The sequence below is a fragment of the Cyprinus carpio genome, chromosome A12, assembly GCF_018340385.1.
Source record: "Cyprinus carpio isolate SPL01 chromosome A12, ASM1834038v1, whole genome shotgun sequence".
NCBI lineage: Eukaryota > Metazoa > Chordata > Actinopteri > Cypriniformes > Cyprinidae > Cyprinus > Cyprinus carpio.
The window spans coordinates 3,819,048-3,838,694 of record NC_056583.1 but is presented as its reverse complement, the minus strand read 5'-3'; the positions used below and the strand labels follow the sequence as shown (position 1 = coordinate 3,838,694).

Genomic DNA, 19,647 nt, shown 5'->3' with positions numbered 1-19,647 from the left:
AATAATTAAGTAAGGGATAATCAATGGCTAGCTGTGCATTAAACAATTTAAATGCAGGACGTGGAGGCGGTTGCCTCCGTGAAGTGCATTCAAATTGTTTAATGCACAGCTAGCCATTGATTATCCCGCTTATGCCATGGTCATTTGCCAACATTCACATATTAAAGTTGTTAATAATATCTGCACTGCAATATTTGACCGGAACGATAAAAATTATGGTTATTTCCGTCAGTTACAACTTGTTAGATGTTACTATGGTTACCAATGTTAATAGGAAGCGAATGTGATTAAACTGACCTGGAACTACCAGTGCAGTTAAACGAATTTAATCAACACCAGCCAGCCAATCAGAATCAAGTATTCAAACAGACCATGGCATAATTATCTAAATGAGCTCCAAACAAGCAGTGGCAAAACATTATATTCTACAGATACAAGCTGATACAGGCACAGATACCCAACAATCTTTGTGGGTGTGTCATGTCTTCTGACACAGACATTCTTGTTTAGCTACACGAAGATCAGGTGTGTCAACCCAGATCCGTTTCACAACACATGAAACAGTCTGTTCTAATTACTCACACTCACACCATTTTACACAAAAGTGTTCAAATTCTGAGTACTGAGTATTGGCATAACTGATCCAAGGTCTATGATTATAGGCTTGTTTACAGCAAAGCAAAAGTTCCCATTTGATCCCAGAACATTAACTGAATACTGCTCGCCTCAAAGTCTTTCTCCATTGAGTTTTAATAAAAACGATGTGGCATGTAAACTGAATCAGAGGAGTTTTCCATCTATTCAGATTTTCCAAGCTGGTAAATGAAATTGGATTGTATGAGTTTGAGCCTAAAGAGCCCAAACCCCAGGATCACTCATGAAAGATCAGGTTACAGAGCTGGTCAGCTCAGTCCCAGCAGAGACTTTACTACAGCAACATAAGATTTCCATTAGAAGCCGATTGCACCAACATAGACTTAGGGGAGCCTGTAGAGGCAGAAAGGGGGACTGAAAAAATGTCCCAGTGTGCTTTTGGGAGAAAGTACCTTTTACGAAAATAGTTCCTCAAATGCATGCAATTTTGCTCATCATGATGTCACACACGATTTAAAAACATCACCACATGTCTTTTATTGAAACATCCGCTCTGTTACAGTCAAACATTTAACACCTGCTTGATGACAGACTGAGAACATTTTTCTAACAAAAAATTTTTTAGTAAAAAAAAAAAAAAGTACCATAGCAACACTGTTTTTGGTCATGTCCAAAACATGGTATGATGCTACCACTTGAAGTATATTATAACAAACACATATACACGAAATAAAAGAACTGAGGTGAATGAATATGCCCGAATAGTAAAAAGACAGTCTGTCGTTCATTAATTTCCGACAACACAATCTATCAACTAACACGCTACATCAAACGTCATTTTGACGCACAGCTGTAGTATATTCGCATAAACACAAGGTTTATCACTACAAACAGAACATAACACGTGCCAAGGATAGGAGAAACAACTTACCGCTGCAGAGTCACACCAGAAAACCGTCCCTCACGCGAAACCGGGTGAAACTTCATCATGGTTTCATAAAATGACTGTTAAGCTTGCAGAGCCCCGCAGCAAGCGAAACAAAGTTGAGTTTAAGTTTGAAGAGGCGGGAAACTCAGTCATTCAGCAGCAGCAGCAGCAGAGCTGCTTTCGAGCACAAAAGCTGAACTGACTGCATAGGAATGTGTGAGGACTTTAACACAGTGTAGATTCACCTCGAGAGACTGACACACTTCATTACTGTCGCAGACACATTGCTTGCATGTCTTCATAAATACCTAATATTTAAGGTTACAGAGGAATACTATTATTATTATTATTATTATTATTATTATTATTAATTTATTTTTATTTTTTTACAACCATTGTATTTATTGATCCTGTTTCAACTTTTGGGACTATTTTTATTGGTGGAGCAAAAACAGACTATGGTACTAATATGATTGTATTTACACAGCAATTCCAAGAGCACTGATATTTTCAGTGTTCCTTTCTGCAGGTTGCAACATTATGCCAATAGTTGCAAAGAGACTGTATTTATGAGCGAGTCACTGAATCATTCATTCATTCATTCATTCATTCAGTTCATTTAAAAGACCCATTCATTCACGCGCTATTATTTTGTTCAGAGATTGGCAACTAGTTTCGACTGTTTTCATAAATGATTGATCAACCAGTGATCCTGTTTCAGCTTTTCATTGGTGTCGCAAAAACAGACAAATGACTGCATGATATGGTAGTCATGTGTATTAGATATCACATAAAATATTAATATTTTTACAGTACTTCATTTCGTCCACAAATTAGATTAGCCGAGCTGTTTTCCAAGAGTTCTGATATGAAGAGGGAATTTTCATTGATCTTTTCAGGCAGGTTACAACTTTATGCCAGTAGGTGGCGACAAGTGACTGTATTAATGAATGAGTCATCCTCACTTATGAATCATTCATTCAACTGATCTATGTAAAACAGATTTATTCAGTAATGCTACTACTGTTTTGTTCAGAAACATGTAATGGTTGATCACTTTGGTTTTCATTGGTGGAGCAAAAACAGACAAAATACACCAGCAGGTGGCGACAAGTGACTATTTATGAGTGAGTATTAATTTAAAACACTTCTTGCAGTAACTCCACTATAGTGTATTGTTCTGGAGACATGCAAAGGTTGGTTTTACTTTGACATTTGGAATTATTATTTGTGGAGCAAAAACATATGAAGCAACAGGCAAAGTTGTGTCTAATTTGTAAGTTACTCAATACTAAGCCTTATGCAACACAATGTTGTGTTAATACCACATTGTTTGACATTTAAAATAGAAATATTTCTATTATTTTTTTACTAGGGTATACCATTCTTTTAAGCACTGTAGACTACAATTAGTCAAGTGCCGTGACACTAGTATGCTGCATGGGCATTATCTGGTTTTGGCTACATCTGAAGGTTACTTCCTTTGGCTGGACTGATAACGTTGTTTGATTTCCTGTTGTGCCAAACTAGATTAATTATACAATTGCTTTATTGGATGAAACTAAGATCACATAGGGATGCCAGATGTTTATGTAGTAAACACATGTTCAAGTTTTTGTATTGTGATAGTTTATTCTTTTTCCTGAATGTTTGTTATGCCTTGTTTATGCATGCAGTGGTAATCCACACCTAAACAGCCCAAACAGAATGTTCCTCCCAGCATTCATTACTCAATCTTAAAAAAAATAACCCCAGGGAATATAAAATGGGCTATTAGGCACAGGATCATATAGAAATATGCCAATGTATATTCACTTTAACTATGTGTTTGTATTCTTGGCAGAATAGCAATGATTTTTCCGATTCTCAGTCCACAAGGAGGGAACTCTTATGCCATCCAAAAAGAATGCGCAGTTCTTCCACTCCCAGTCAATCTGTCACATGTAATCCTGCAGCCTGTGGAACTGTTGCTTTCCAGTTGCAATTCATTTACAAAACCACACAAGAAAGCCTTTGTTTATTGCAGTTCACTGTGACAGTCTTTTATGATTTCATGCAATGTTTGCACGACTGAAACTTGTTGCACAACAATGCAGACATAATTTTGTGTTTTTAGCTCAGGTTTTTAATCATTATTTTTAGATTATTAAACAGTTAGATTATTAAACCATGCCTCGTGCAATTGTAAATATTCAAATAAGGCTGTCACAGGTTTGAACAAAAGTGTTTGCTATTCTGGTGGAACTTCATAATCTGTGGGCTTTTTGTTTTGTCTTTCCATCTAACACCTGCAGTGAAGGTTTTCATGAACTGAAGTCTCAACAATTAAAGGTGGTGTTGACCTAAACGTGTCTTTGTCACCTCCTGATCTGTGTTACACTGCTTCCCTCTACTGGATAGTAACATCAACGGATAACTTGAATAATAAATGGATGCTGACAAAACAGTTATGAATATCCTCACTCAGAGTGACTAAGCACTTTTATATAATCAAATCTATGCAATTAGCTTGTTTGTTTATTCACTTTGTAATTATTTGCTTATATCTGTAACATCAGTTATGTTCTTTTGCACAAATGTTATGATACAGTATATCATCCATATCCTTTGACTTGCAGTTTCCATGTGGCATTTTTTTTTTTCACTGATAGTTTAGACTACTTTTTTAATGAATGCTTGACATGTGACAGAATTCAAACAAAAGATAAATAATTTGACCAAAGAAAATAATGAGACAAAATATTCTGACACATTCTGCTATATTTTCTCCAAAAATTCCAGATTAAGATTTTAAAAAGTCATACTATACAGCTATGAAATAATAATAACAATAATAATTTTATATAAAAATCATCACATTTAAATCTGTAATTAATATACTGAGCTATAACCACACAAATGTACTTATAAGCATCTGGAAATGTCAAAATTCATTCATATTTTTACTTTTTTATTTTGTTTAATTATAAATAAAAAAAATAATAATATTAAAATAAAACAATATTATTGGAGTACATTTTACATTTTTCTTTGTAATTTTACTTTTAATGAAGTGTGTTACTTGCCATTTCTTTTTAATTATTTGTGAAATTTACAAGCAATTTCTGAGTAAAAAATTTTATACATCTTTTTTTTCAGTGCACTGAAGAGATACTATAACGATTATGAAAATGAACAAAATTAATATGTACAATATATATTATAATGAACAACATGTTGTGGGGACACTGTATGCTTTTAACATAATTGGCAAGAAGATATAATTTTTTTTGTTTTTTTAGATTTTAAAGCTATTGTCTTTGAAATGCATTGCATTCTAATCCTGCATCATTGAAATGTAATTCAAATGAATTGAAATTTTAAAGGCATCCACAATTCAATTCTGAATGGTGAACGCTGGCAAACGTGGCATATTTTGGCCAAACCCTATAAAATACCAGTTTGGTGTGCATCTGTTTGCTTTTACATGCAACATTTTATTCTTTTATAGCAGACACTTTTATCCAAAGTGACCTACAGATCCAACACTATTACAACAATATGAAATTAGTTTAATACATTTAGTACGTTTTTCATAATAGATTTACATTAATCCAAAGTAAATCATAAGTGAGGAAAAATGCAATAAAAATTACAATGAATAATATAAGTGTATTTTAGATTAAACGGTGTAACGGAAATAGCCAAAGACTTAATTAGAAGGGGATGTTCCATGGGTTTTTATTGAATCTGTGTCCATCTATCATTAAACCCTGCTGCTGTTATCTGTTGACAGTGTAAACGTACTGCATTGGAACAGGCTGTTCATGTCTAGAGTTACTTAACAGTCTGGGACCATTTATTTGAGAATATAGAGGACAAAACAGCTTGTTCTTTTTAGAGGGCAGAAGGCAAACAACCCTAGATGATGGACAGAAAACTGCTAAAATGTCATCTTAAAGGAATAGTTCACCCAAAAATGAAAATTTGCTAAACATTTACTCACCCTCAGGCCATCCAACAAGCAAATTTGTAAGTGTCTTTCCTAATCCGAACAGATTTGGAGAAATTTAGCACGAAATCACTTCCTCACCAATGGATCCTCTGCAGTGAATGGGTTCCGTCAGAATGAGAGTCCAAACAGCTGATAAAATTACAGCTGAGTAAAGTTACAATGCCCTAATGATGGATTTGTTTCTTATAAACACAACACACTGGAGTGGTGCGGATTATTGTGATGTTTTTATCAGCTGTTTGGACTCTCATTCTGATGGCACCCATTCACCGCAGAGGATCCATCGTTGAGCAATTGACTTAATTCTACATTTTTACAAATCGGTTGTCATGAAAAACAAACTCATCTACATCTTGGATGGCCTGAGGGTGAGTAAATCATCAGCAGATTTTCATTTTTAGCCGAAATAGGCAATTCCTTTAAATGCTGATGTCTGCCGTGTATTGCATTTAACAGTGCATCATTAAAAATATACACAAAGCATTAAGTATGTGATTAAAATGATCTAAGGCGGAAAATTGCAAATTAATGAGAGAAAGAACAGAAAATCCACAAGAATGCAGCTATAATCTTCTTTACCACATGGCAAGGGTGAGAATCACATGATGTTGTGGCCTACAAGTTTAAATTCTTGGTAAGTACTTCCAGAAAAAATTAGACACTGTACTCAGCGAGGTAATTCATCTTTAATTTATTTTTATCTAAGTTCAGAAGTCATATAAATATGCAAGATGAAATCTACAGCAGGTATCAATAAATAATATGGAGGGATCTGCTCTTACATAAATCGTTAATTAACAGAAATGTCATCAGATAAAAGAAAAAATCTTAAGGCAGCATGTCCATAAATTGCTGGTGAAGTATCAGTAAACCGTTAATAGTGCTTTTAATAAAGATAAACTGACAGAAGTCAGTGTAAAGTGCTTGTAGGTCAGTTTATACAAACAGTTTTAAATAAAATTATCAAATTAAATAAATGTAAAGTTAAAGCAAACTGAAGAGCCCCATTTCAGAGTGACTGAACTGCAGAAGAATAGCCATTACTGAAAGTCAAGCCTCTTGTAACAACTCACAATAACTCATCTTTACACCAAGACAAGTCTGATAAATAAATAGGTGTGACTCATTCTATATCAGGCAAGTATTTGTGTAGTAAACCTGTGCATATATCTAGTTCAAGTGGTTCATCAAGGTTCAGAACTTAAGGTTCAGCTTTAAGCACATATCATTCAGAACTTAACAGAACAAACCTTAATTTGAGCATGCAAAAATATTCTGACAAACTGTTGACCCTGCGTCTTCCTTTTAAAAGTAATGCCAGTTCCAGTACATTGTCAGCAACAAAGTGCAAAAGGGTTTTTAAAGGGATAGTTTGCCCAAAACAATTAAATCCTGTTATAATTTACCTATCCTCGTGTTGTTCCAAACTTCCTTCCATGGAAGAAAAATGGAGATATTTCAAAAGACTATAAATCATGGAATACACATGGAATGTATGGAATAGAGTGACTTTGAGAATCATAAAAAATCTCCTTTTCAAGGGTGAGAAAATGATGGAACGGACATTTTTGGTGATTTTTACACACATCAAGCTCAGCTCCTGACCAGCAGTCTATTATTACGTTGTGTCTACTATATACGATAAAGCAATACTGTCTCAACAGTAGTATCTTGATTAAAAAAATATCTGTGGCCTTCACGAAAGAAGAAAATACAAAACCACTAAAAATCCTGTCATATACTGTACTGTACATACTGCATACAGTAAGGTTCTAAAATCAAAGAAAAAATCTCAGACTTTCGATGTATATTATTACAGTAAAACAGCTTCTTTAGTATCTAATGCAGCAATTATTTGTAGCAAACATATAAAAATCTCTTTTCTTCTCACTATAATATCCAATCAGCTCTTATTTTTTGTGCTGTTATACCACTTCCTTAAGGCCAGTCCACTAGTGCTGCTTATCACACACAGCGCTCCTCCCAGACTCCACCATGTCGGTTTGCGATTGAGGAATAGGAACTGCAGGACGAACGCCAGGACCACATCCATCGTCCTCATCAGTGCAACAGGTCCTGCTTTCTCAATCTGTAGGGCTTTGGTAAGGAACGTCTGGCCGGCTATACCGAGCACCCCGATGGCCATGAGCATCCACCTGTCCCAGCCGCAGGACGGAATGGTCCATTCATCCAAAATGAACAAAACAATGACACACTCGATGAGTCCCATAACTGCATAGTACCACACAGAGAGGTAGTAATGAACACTTTTCCCTATTTTTCTCAGAATGACCATAGTGCAAGCTGCTCCGATCGCCCCCACGAAGGCAGCCACCGTGCCTTTGATGTGATTGGTGTAGTCTCCTTCGATCCCAGACAGTTTGGCACCAAAGAGGAAGGGAGGTCTGGCTATCAGTATGACGCCGGTGAGCGTAAACACTGTAAAAATGACGTCCCATATGGTGCACCTCTCCTTGAGGAAAATCCAAGCCAGCAAGGCTGTGAAGACTGGATTACTGAACATTATAACTGTGGCATCAGCTAGGGGCATCTGCAGAACTGCATAATACAACAAGATCATGGCGTTGGAGCCCAGGAACCCTCTGAGGAACAGGTAGATTCGCATATTTCTTGGTCCCAAAAAGCCAGTACTGACAAAATAAAAGGTTATAGGTTATTGCCACATTGTGGAGTCAAATTAATATTGAATCCAATTACAGGGTCAAGAGATTGATGCTTTAGTACAGTGATTCTCAACCGGTGGGCCTTGGAGCACCATCTGGTGGGCCGTGTAGGCAGTGGAAGACTACGCCCAAATTATTTATTTATTTACTTTTTAATTGACAAATCTTTGTTCTTATGAATTTATATGATCAAAAACACTCAAGTCAAGTCAAGATGCATTATCTACAAGCTAATTTATGTTTAAATATCGCATCACCAATCAGATTGAACGTTTGTTCGATCAGATGCAGTAACATTACGTTACTGTAATATGGATCGCTTTCTAAAAAAAAAGCAGATGTGGGAGACAAACCTGTGCAAGCAAAAGCTTCGAAGTATGTGGTGAGAAAATACAACGCTGAACAGATTAAATTTGGTTTTATAAGGGCAGGTACTGAAACTAAGCCGAAGGTGCAGTGTATTGAATGTGGAGACATTTTGTCAAATGAGGAACTAAAACCATCAAAGCTGCAGAGATATTTGAACTCAAGTAGTATCTTAGACTGATACTTGCTTGAAAATGTATCAGATTTATACTTGTTTTATGGATTCTTTTAATGTATCGGATTCATACTTGTATTATAAAGTCTTACTTGTAAGATATTTGATTCATATATTTATTACAGAGTCTTGTATCATATCAGATTCATATTTGTATTATAAGAGTCTTATGATATCAGATTCATACTTGTATTATAAAGTCTTACTTGTATCATATCAGATAGATATAGATTCTTGTAACATATCAGACTCATATCTGTATTACAGTTTCAAACTACAACATTAGATTCATACTTGTATTATAGATTCTTACTTGTAATATATCAGATTCATACTTGTATTATACATTCATACTTTTATTATATATTCTTACTTGTAGTTCATCAGATTCATACTTGTATTACACATTCATACTTTTACTATAGATTCTTACTTGTAATATATCAGATTCGTACTTGTATTATACATTCATACTTGTAATATATCAGATTCATACTTGTAATATACATTCATACTTGTTTTATATATTCTTACTTGTAATATATCAGATTTGTATTATATATATATATTTATACTTTTATTATATATTACTTGTAGTTTATCAGATTCATACTTGTATTACACATTCATCCTTTTACTATAAATTCTTGTAATATATCAGATTCATACTTGTATTATACATTCAAACTTGTAATATATCAGATTCATACTTGTATTATACATTCATACTTGTATTATATATTCTTACTTGTAATATATCAGATTTGTATTTGTATTATACGTTCATACTTGTATATTTATACTTGTAATATATCAGATTTATACTTGTATTATAGATTCTTGTAATATATCAGATTTATACTTGTATTATAGAGTCATACTTGTACCATAACAGATTCATACTTGTTTCATAGATTCTTGAAATATATCAGAATTATACTTGTAATATATCATAGATTCATACTTATAATATATCATGGCTGGCATGACGAACAGCATCTGGAAGAAGCACCGAATCGCACTGATTTCGATGGCATGCATTCCCTCAATTTTCTTCACAAGAAGAGCCGCAGCAGAGAAGAAGACAGATGCTAACAAGGTGTACAGGAGGCCCAGCCCCGGACACACTGGTTTCTTTTCTGTGAATAAATATAACAAAAGCAGCTTAACATCACACCTGTTAGTCAATTACACATAAATCGTCTGGTATGCTGATTAATTAATAGTTCTGACTGCATAAATAAATTTTTGCTAAATGCAGACAATTCAAATACATTATCCTTGTGACCAAGGTTGAGGAAAATTCAGATTTGAAGAACTTGTTCCTTTTCATTTCCAATGTGTGAATTTAAATTTGGCCACCAAACACAAGTAAAGTAAAATTAGAATGACAGGAAGAAGAGTTTACTGAATAAGTTCATTCAAACCTTTTTTTTTTTTTTTACTGACGGCAGAATTCACCAATATTATTGTACTTCAAGCTTAAAATGCTCCAATGGTGGGAAAATTCCTTATTACAAATTTACATCAAGTTCAAGAGTTTTTTTTTTTTAAATGCTTTTTATATATAACAGTACCAAATTACCATGTTAAATGGACTTTTTATTCACTGGAGCACAGTGATGGTGCTACACCGGGGCAAGGGGGGGGCTATAGCCCCGTCAGAATTTTTAATAGCCCCGGTTTAGCCCCATTTCTTTATGAAGTAACTCTGACGTCATCAATATCATTTATTTTCTTAGCACCCCCACATATTGATCTAGCCCCACCTTAGCACCGTGAGAGAAAAAATTCTGGCGCCGTGCCCACTGGAGCAACATACGAAAGCACTTTAGCACCACAGTCTTTGTACACAAACCGTTTGCACAAATGATGGAAATGAGTACACAGCATGATTTGACTTTGTGGGGAGTGATCTGAATTTTGATCTTGGTGTGGAATAAGATGGAGGGAGCAAAACAGCATGAATCTCAACACACTGTTGGTGATTCTGTTTAACTTTGACACTGAAGTGATATGAAATGTGGCGGAAATGATTATGCAACCAAACGCAACTTTACTACCTGCTGGTGAGCTGAGCTCATGCTCAATCAGGTTGTGTGGTTGCCAACATTGGATAAATGCCAAATTGTATCAAATGTCCCTTGAGGACCTGGCCTCACACACAGATCATGAGCCCTGAAACACAACACATACTCAACAATACAGGTTTGAGTTAAAACAAACAACTTCGCCTGACTGTTTAGAGAGAACACTATGGAAAGAAAAAAAGATACTGTTTCCCGGTGTGATTCACAAGTAGTAATTCCCACAAAGTCAGGTAGGGATTTCTGGTTAACCTCTCCCTGTGAAAATATGTAATCTGCCATTTTCTTTTTGTAAGATGACAAGATGACAACTTAAAATTACAAATGCACTTTAAGAAATACAGTGGAAATACCATGTACATGATACTTGAATAAGGTAATCATTCAGTACCATGGTATACAATATATCAAAGTATCATGGTAATACAACTGGATATGAACACTCTAGCAAGCTTCTACAGTGTTTTGTAAGGATGTACTTGCCTGGTCATACCGTATTAAAAGCAGCCAAGTCTGATACAGTGAAAAGTGGTCCCCCTTCAAAAGTTACCATGGTAACCATTTTCCAAAAACAGAGTGTAACAGTTGGGTTCCGGAAGTAGAAATCCCATTCATTTCTCCATTGGGGAACCAATTTTGAACGACTGTACTTATAAACCTCTAAAGACAGATTTCTTAAACTTCTGAAATCCAGACTACTGAAAAGTGGACGGGACATGTGGTACTTTATTGTACTACAGTACACACAACTGTGATTAATTAGCCACCACTGTCATCGGAAATACATAAATAAATTCCATATTAACTTAAAAGAATTGAACAGTAGAATTAATAACTGAATAAACTTTCTTTTTAGTTAACAGGCGGCTATAAGTAACCACAGTTTATTTTAAAAGGCGGAAACTATGGTTACTGTGGTAACTGTGTGTGTGTAAGGGGCTTGATACAATGTAACTGTTCTGTCAGCTTTTATAAAGAGAAGTTACCATGGTAACTCATGTCATTTATTCCACAGTTGCTACAGTTAATGTTTACTGTAAAATCACAATAAATTAATAAGCGATTACATTCAAACAGATTAACAAACAATCAGAAATATGTTGTGCTGGTAAAATCTGATTTACTCACGTTTAATTTTAAGGGCATATGGCTAAAACAAAGTTACCGCAGATTTACTGTAGCATCTAAGGTATTCTTAAAAGGTTACCAAGTTAAATGTGTGTTAGGGGTTTGATACAAAATTGTAAAATCAAATCAAATCATTGATGGTAGGTTTCAAATACCAACGTCCCACAGCTTTATTATAGTTGCATCAATAATTATAGTAACTGTTGCATTTAAAGATGGAAACCACGGTAACTGTATGTAAGGGGCTTGATACAATGTAACTGTTCTCATAAACTTTTAGAATAAAGTTACCATGGTAAACCTGCCATTTATTCTACACTTACTACAGTTAATAGATCCACAGTAGTACTGATGGAATTTTAAAGAAGAAACGGGTTTGATACAACTTAACGCTTCTAGTCAGCTTTTACAGAATAAACTCTTAAAAGACACCATGGCCACCCTGCCATCACTTACATGGTTTTTATAGTTTTATAGTATAGTATGGTTTTGCTACAGTAACTTTTACAGTAACATTTTAGCTACTATAATAAACCCATGGTTAATTTTCCACGGTTCATAGCTACTACAGCTATTATTAAAACTGTCAAGTCATTGTGGTTTCCTTGTTTAAGAAAAGCCTGAGAAAATATCCAGATTAATTTTACTATTTATTTATGGCAGGTAGATTCATTATAGTAGTATCGAGTAATCATTTAAGTAATTATTCATCAAGTAAGTTATTTAAAATGCGTAAACTGCGGTTACTATGGTGAACGTAACTGCTCTTAATAGCTGTTTAACACTAAAAGTGTCAAAGAGGTCAAACACAGGTGTAGAAACAGAAACAGAGAAGAAATAGATGGCTCGGAGATCAAATTCAAGATCCGTGTGTCTTTAATAGATGACATCGTGTGAGAGTTAAGCTCAGTTTACCTTTCTGAACCGTGTTTGCCCCCGTGTCCTCCTCATCATCATCATCATCATCCTCATCGCGGTCAGGGTCGTTTCTCTTACAGCAAACCGGCACACAAACCCGGTAAAACTTAGTGCCGTTGACCCGCCGGCCGTCTTCAGCGTCAGCATCCGCGTCCACTGGCACTTCTGGTCGACTTTGCAACTCAATTTTCTCCCCAACGTCCCCATCGTCAACTTTATGATAAAGCACCCCGATGTCGTCCGCTGTGTAAGGGACAACAGATAAATCTGTGTCATTAATACGCTGTCTAATATCACCCATGACAGAGGAGAACAGCTGCTTGGCATACCTTGACCACGCGTCTTGACACACGGTTGCCTTGAGGTAGAAATGGTACCGAGCAACAAGTTAAATAATTAACCTTGCTCAAAGAAAGAGGTGCTTGCGTTCCTCTGCCGCTAGAGGAAGACAAAACGCGTTTGAATTGCTGTTGGACGACAATGACGTTTCCCAGCGTTTGAATAAAGATCACACACATGACGTGAGAGAACGGTCACATATTCTCTTGAGTCGCTTAATGAAAACAAAGCGTTTAGGAACGGTTTTGTTTCTTTCTTTGAACGTAAACGTCACGTTTTTGACAGGTTTCATGCATGAGATTCACACTTTAACGCAATTCATGCGTCGCGACAAAGCAGGCTCCTGTTTCTTAAGGTTTTATTGGTTCTAGCAAAAAACAACAACCAAGTACCAGTAACCACCTAAACTCCCTTTCCACATTCACTTTAGCTCAATAATTGAGCAAAATCTACGTTTACTGCATCCTGATTATTGAAAGAAATTGTTAAGTCAAAACTTCAAATCTATCACACACAATGTGGTTAAACCGGACGATTTTGTTTAAAAAAAAAAAAAAAAGTAAAAAATGGCTATTTACATCACTGTAAAAATGTAAACAGTTTATTTGGCAGATTGTTATTAAGTCAACAGTTAACTGATTTGACCTTTTTTGTTTCCTTATTATGCCTCTTTAGTGACTACATGGCAAGAATGAGAATATGTTAACAATAGCTTTTGTTGAAAGGGACAACAAAAAAAACAGGAAAAATGAAAAGTGCAGAACAGATGGTGACAACAGAGAAAGACACAAAGGGCGTTTCTAGAGAGGCATTCATCTGGAATTATTATTTTTAGCACTAGGCTAGATCACGCATGTAGTTTGACAACAGGCTCGTCTCTGTGTCAAGGGTCATGCTTTTCAACTGCTTAGGTCGATCATCAAGTGCTCGTAGATCTGCGTCTTCCCTTTAAAGCTGGACGCCAGCAGGAACTCTCGGTTGTCGATGGATATCAGCGAGAATGCTCTGGGCGCCTGGACGTTGAGCTCCTGGAAGTGCACGAACTGGCCCTTCTTGGTGTCCCACTGATAGACCTGCGTTAGTGAGTAGTCGCTGCCTAGGATGGCGTACTGCCAGTTTCCGATGGAGACGGGCTGGAAGACCATGGATCCCCGCGAGGGCATTGTCTGTATCTCTGTAAACATGGAGCCGTCCCACTTCATCACCTTGGAGTCGCCAATGAAGCGCGTCAGACAGACAAACAGCTCTCCCTTCACCTTGAAGTGCTTGACGGCGTAGACGTCATCCGTCTCTGGAATGTCTGTCCGTCTGTCGAACTGCTTCTGTGCTCTGCTCCACTGGTAGATAACGGGCCGCTGCGAGCTGCTAGACAAAATAAGGTGGGGCTTGCCAGCGATATCCAGATACTCGACATCCGTGTCACGGTACCAGGGATGGAGAGACTGGTGAGAGTAGAAGCCGTTGCCGTTCCACTTGTACACCGTGGTGGAGCCGGCCTTCGAGCTGTCTGCTATCACGAAGAAGAACTCGCCGTCCACACTGAAAGTCTCGATGTCATTGGGTTTTCTGATTTTCAGGATGTCGATGTCCTGGATTTTGATGAATTTATTGGCAGAGCTGTCCCTTTTGTAAATGTGAGAGCCACCGAAAAGTTGGGCGACTACGATGAAAAGGTGATTATCGATGACCATTGGCTTGCACACCACTGTGGAAGTGCCTGTAATGACATTCACGGAAATGTAATTAATCAAACAATCTCTGCATTAAAATGGACCTTTTTAATCCGTTTTTGTGGCTCTGCAATTTGGGGGATTCGGACCAGAGCAGTATTGCACTCTGGGTAGGAGGTGTGATGGGTGATGCTCACTCTCTATGGTGTCATAAGCTCTGAACTCCATGTTGACGTGGTCCCATTCCATAAAGTTGCATATTCCAGAAAAGGGCTGGGCATATACAACATACTGATCATCCCCAAACGTGAAGGCCTCCACAGATATGGACTCAAATACAAGGGTTTTCTTTAAAGCAAACTCTGCAACAAACAATGATTCAGTTATTAGAGCCTTTCTTGCAGATCTCCATATCACCAAAAACATATTCATAACACCAACTTGCCACTACTATAAATATATCAGTGCTATCCACATAGAAACAGTGCACTCACATAAACCAGTCTCAACAGTTTGATTGTTTATATTGTTGCCACACAAATTTCTGTTTCCCAGTTCACAGTTAGGAATTAAAGTATTATAAATATTAACAGTATTATAAATATTAAAGTGGCTTTAAAACAACTTGTATGGTAAAATGCTATAAAAATACAATTGGTTTGACTTGATATGTTTGTTAGCTTTGAGGCTGATGGACAATATATTAACCAGGCCAATATATCATTTATTTTTAGACATTTTGGGATTATCACCTATAACTGTGTCAAATGGCATGCTGTGTGTGTGCAATAAATGTTTGCAATTTAAATTTGGCCATTTAGCATACATTTTATTTTATTTTTTTTATCATAAAATTACTTTACATTCATCAGCCATTGTGCTCTCTGGTAGTGTTATTTTAGTATCATTGATATACTAATATAGTTTTTGTAAATATTTTGAATTAGATTTTGTTTTAATATTTTATGTTTTTATTTTAGTTAAAGTTTTAGTAATTTAGTTTAATAGTCATTTTAAATATATTTACATAGTTTTACTGATTTTTTTATTATAGATATTATAGATATAGATATTTTTAATAGTTCAAAAATGAGAAATATTGCTTTGGCAACTAGCTGAAATAAAATTTGTTTCAGTTTTTTTTATATTTTATTTTATTTAATGTTTATTTTATTTCAGGTAACAAAAAAATTTGGTTTTGGTTTTAGTTAATAAAATATTTAATTTTAGTTATATTTATATATTTATCATTATTGCCAATGGGCCATTAAAAACATCAGTCTGCTACTATTTAAAGCTATTTTGAAATTTACTTTACACATGTAAAATTTACAATAATTCACTTTTGGGGAAATTGATCATAAATAATAATGAATGCCTGAACTGAACATGTTTCCTCTGAGGTCCCTGCTCAGTGCATTTACAGATTAAATTTAAATAATGGTTTCTTGTATATAGCAAGAAAGTTAGACATGAGCAGTAAAATACATACACTTTTGTTAAGGCATCCATTCCTTTGAAAATATCTTTAGGCAACGTCTCAAGATTATTGTAGGCAAGACTCCTATCAAACAAAAATGATTAGGTAACACTTTACAATAAGTTTTTTTATTGTTAGCAAACTAAGAAAGAACAATATTTGTACAGCATTTACTAATTTTAGGTAATGTTAATCTCATCATTTAATACTACAGAATTTGTATCTGTTAACATCAGTTGTGAACTAACATGAGCATAAATTTTCTAACATTAACAAAAAAAAATTACATATTAATATATATACAATAATAATAATTAAATCAAATATTATAATAATGTATTTGCATTTTATAGTACAAAACCGATATACTCACAGGTGAATGAGAGATTTCAAACCTCTAAAGGCATGGGGCGAAATCGACTCAATTTTGTTGTTTTCAATAAATCTAAAACAGAGTGTTGCATTTATATTGAAACTGAGTGGTGATCTAAAAAGACTGAATGATGACAGTTTCAAACATAGAAAATCAAACTCACAGATATTCCAGATGTGGCAGGCCTTGGAAAGCATCTTCGTCGATGGAGTCGAAAGAATTGGCTGTAAACAATCTATGAAGTCATGGGGGGAAAAAAACACTTCCAGAGTTCGTGACTCCAGATTTTAAAGGAATAGTTCACCCAAAATTGAAAATTTGATGAAAATTTACTCACCCTCAGGTCATCCGAGATGGAGATGAGTTTCTTCATTGGAACAAATTTGGAGAAATGTAGCATTGCATCACTTGCTCACCAATGGATCCTCTGCAGTGAATGGGTGCCGTCAGAATGAGAGCTGATAAAAACATCACAATAATCCACAAGTAATCCACACCACTCCAGTCCATCAGTTACGTGTTTGTAAGAAATAAATTTTAATTGCATACAAGTCTTCTGTGCATATTGCTTTCTCTGGTGAAAAAGTCCGAGTCAGGAGAGAAATATAAACAGATCAAGCACTGTTTACAAGCAAAAACAGTCTAAACAAAGAACAGTTCTAAACAAATATGACAGTGGATTTTGATGTGAGAGGATAAATGGACTTTTGTACTAGAGGAAATTATGGTTTAAAGTTAAAGCATCTTAATGATTGATTTGTTTAAACATGCAGCTTTTCACTAAGCAAGACATTAACTGATGGACTGGAGTGGTGTGGATTACTTCTGGATTATTCTGATGTTTTTATCAGCTCTCTTTCTGACGGCACCCATTCACTGCAGAGCATCCATTGGTGAGAAAGGGATGTAATGCTACATTTCTCCAAATCCTTTCAGATTAAGAAACAAACTCATTTACATCTTGGATGGCACGATGAGGGTGAGTAATTGTTCAGCATTGTTGGGTAAACTTTTCCTTTAAGGAATGTTTCATTTGTTAACACAAAAAAATACAACCACATTTGTGACCACAAATATTTTTCACATCATAAGTTAAATCAGCCCCAGACATCAGTATACGGCAATCAGTTTCATCCCAATGAGCACAAAATAACATCAGCATTCTTGTTCTCCCCGCATCCCTTTCTGTTTTTAATTATATTGCTGAAAGACCCCTGTCACACTAGTTATTTCTAGCCTCGCATATACTCAGCCAGACTGGTATTTTCACATAATCTTCTTATAAATTCTTTCCATGTGTGCCGATTATAAGTTATTGCACAGTCAGACCAAACACCGGGTAGAAAAGATAAAAGACTGGTCATATTTAGCAGTCAGATTTGCATTTTCTTATAGTGTGAGTTTACATTTGTGTAGAAACACATTACTTACTCCCTTCAAGCCTTACCGCTGCAGATTTCTAAGGTTTTGTGTTTTATAAACTAGGAGCAAGTCGGTGTGATTTATAATGAGATTTGAGATTTTCTTATTTGTTTATTAAGAGGACAGGGTCATGTCCCTCACAGAGCAGCTGCACTGCATAATATTCACACCGATTTAAAGGCTTTGAGAAATTAGACACGCTGAAGAATGTCCCCAAACTGGCCGTTTTAAAAGGGAACCGTCTGTAATTGCTTACAAACATAGACTATGGTGATCACCCCATCCTGATAAAGAAAAAAAGCACACATAACACAAACAGACAGAAACTCACAGAAGCTGAAGGGATGGTGTGTGGAGAAAGCTTCCCCCTGCAATCTCAGTGAACCCAGACTTCACAAATGATCTGTTAGGAAAACAATCAGTGTCATTTAGATGTAAACAGTGCATGCAGAACATATACAACACATGCATATTGTCATATTAACCCGTACTGTCCTGGAATATGATGTAAAGTATTATTATAGCAGGACACTTACAGTGAGACGACATCGGGAGGGAAGCTGTGTGGCACAGATCTCACATCTTCACACAAGGCGTTATCTTTGGTGCACGTGCATCCAGAGGGGCATCTGGGCTGCTTGCCTCTTCTGCTCTCCGCTAACAGCAGGAGTGTGGCGACCCAGAGCAGAAAAGTGCATCCTCTTATGCTCCTGTGTGCATGTCCCATTCTGTGTTCCTGAGTGCCGCGGGCTGCTGTGGCGTTTTCGCTCTGGTCTGCTCGCCTCGCTTCAGTTGTGTCCGTGTGATGAATGTCTATGTCTCAGTGTCAGGCGCTCATCCAAACGAGTCGTTCTGCTCTAATGAAAATATCCAGCGCGCTCGAATTGCATTAGTTGCATGCGGATTTTGTTAATAAACCAATTTTGTCTAAACAACCGAGTTTTTTATTTATTTATTTTTTGAAGCTGTGAAAATGAAAGTGAACGCGGAGTAAAGCATCAAGCAATTTCTTCAGATCCTGGGAGAATCCCTCTTTTGCATCATGATGTAGCTACCAGCTGCTGTCCAACTTTGAATGCGTATGAACCATTTCCATGAATAAGTGAGAATAGTGAGAATATTCATGAGGCTTTGGAGGGAAGCACCTGCGCCCCTCAAGCAATCAGAAAGAAATAAGAAAGAAATAATATGCTGTAATATGCATTGCTTTGAATAAAATGCATCCCATAATTCAGTTACGTTATATTTATAATGTAGGCTAAACAGCAATTGTAAATATATATTGTGCATTACAAAAGGAAATCATTTTCTATATTATTATTCATTAAATTTATTATTATTATTATAGCCTAGCTATATAATATACATTTACTTCACTTTTTATACTTTTAGTTCGATATAGTGATTATTTAAGCTCAATAGATCATGGCCTATAAAGTATAATTTAAACTATTCACTACATTTGTATTATTGTTAATTAGTTTTACGT

General features: G+C 35.8%; 3 protein-coding genes across 5 annotated transcripts in view; all 3 read right to left on the bottom strand.

Annotated features, from left to right (window-relative positions):
- Nucleotides 1-1,785, bottom strand: part of LOC109065353 (1-phosphatidylinositol 4,5-bisphosphate phosphodiesterase epsilon-1-like) — a 77,719-nt gene extending 75,934 nt beyond the window's left edge. For 2 of the 3 annotated variants that reach the window (XM_042767187.1, XM_042767188.1), the window contains exon 1: nucleotides 1,526-1,785. The gene's annotated coding sequence lies outside the window, so the exon portion shown is untranslated. The remainder of the gene's footprint in view (nucleotides 1-1,525) is intronic. The other variant, XM_042767189.1, reaches the window with a different exon arrangement.
- Nucleotides 1,786-6,191: 4,406 nt separating this feature from the next.
- LOC122146957 (solute carrier family 35 member G1-like) lies at nucleotides 6,192-13,210 on the bottom strand. Its single transcript, XM_042767184.1, has 3 exons — nucleotides 12,872-13,210; nucleotides 9,706-9,880; nucleotides 6,192-8,167 (listed from the first exon to the last, which is right to left on the bottom strand). Exons 1-3 carry the CDS (start codon nucleotides 13,173-13,175, stop codon nucleotides 7,420-7,422), a joined length of 1,227 nt encoding a protein of 408 aa, XP_042623118.1. The 5' UTR covers nucleotides 13,176-13,210; the 3' UTR covers nucleotides 6,192-7,419.
- LOC109067309 (leucine-rich glioma-inactivated protein 1-like) lies at nucleotides 10,805-19,454 on the bottom strand. The gene is given in 8 exon segments (XM_042767186.1): nucleotides 10,805-13,117; nucleotides 13,204-14,930; nucleotides 15,081-15,427; nucleotides 16,376-16,447; nucleotides 16,737-16,808; nucleotides 16,900-16,971; nucleotides 18,490-18,561; nucleotides 18,695-19,454. Coding segments are annotated over 7 exon segments (1,644 nt in total). The 5' UTR covers nucleotides 18,886-19,454; the 3' UTR covers nucleotides 10,805-13,117; nucleotides 13,204-14,112.
- Between the last annotated feature and the right edge of the window lie 193 nt (nucleotides 19,455-19,647).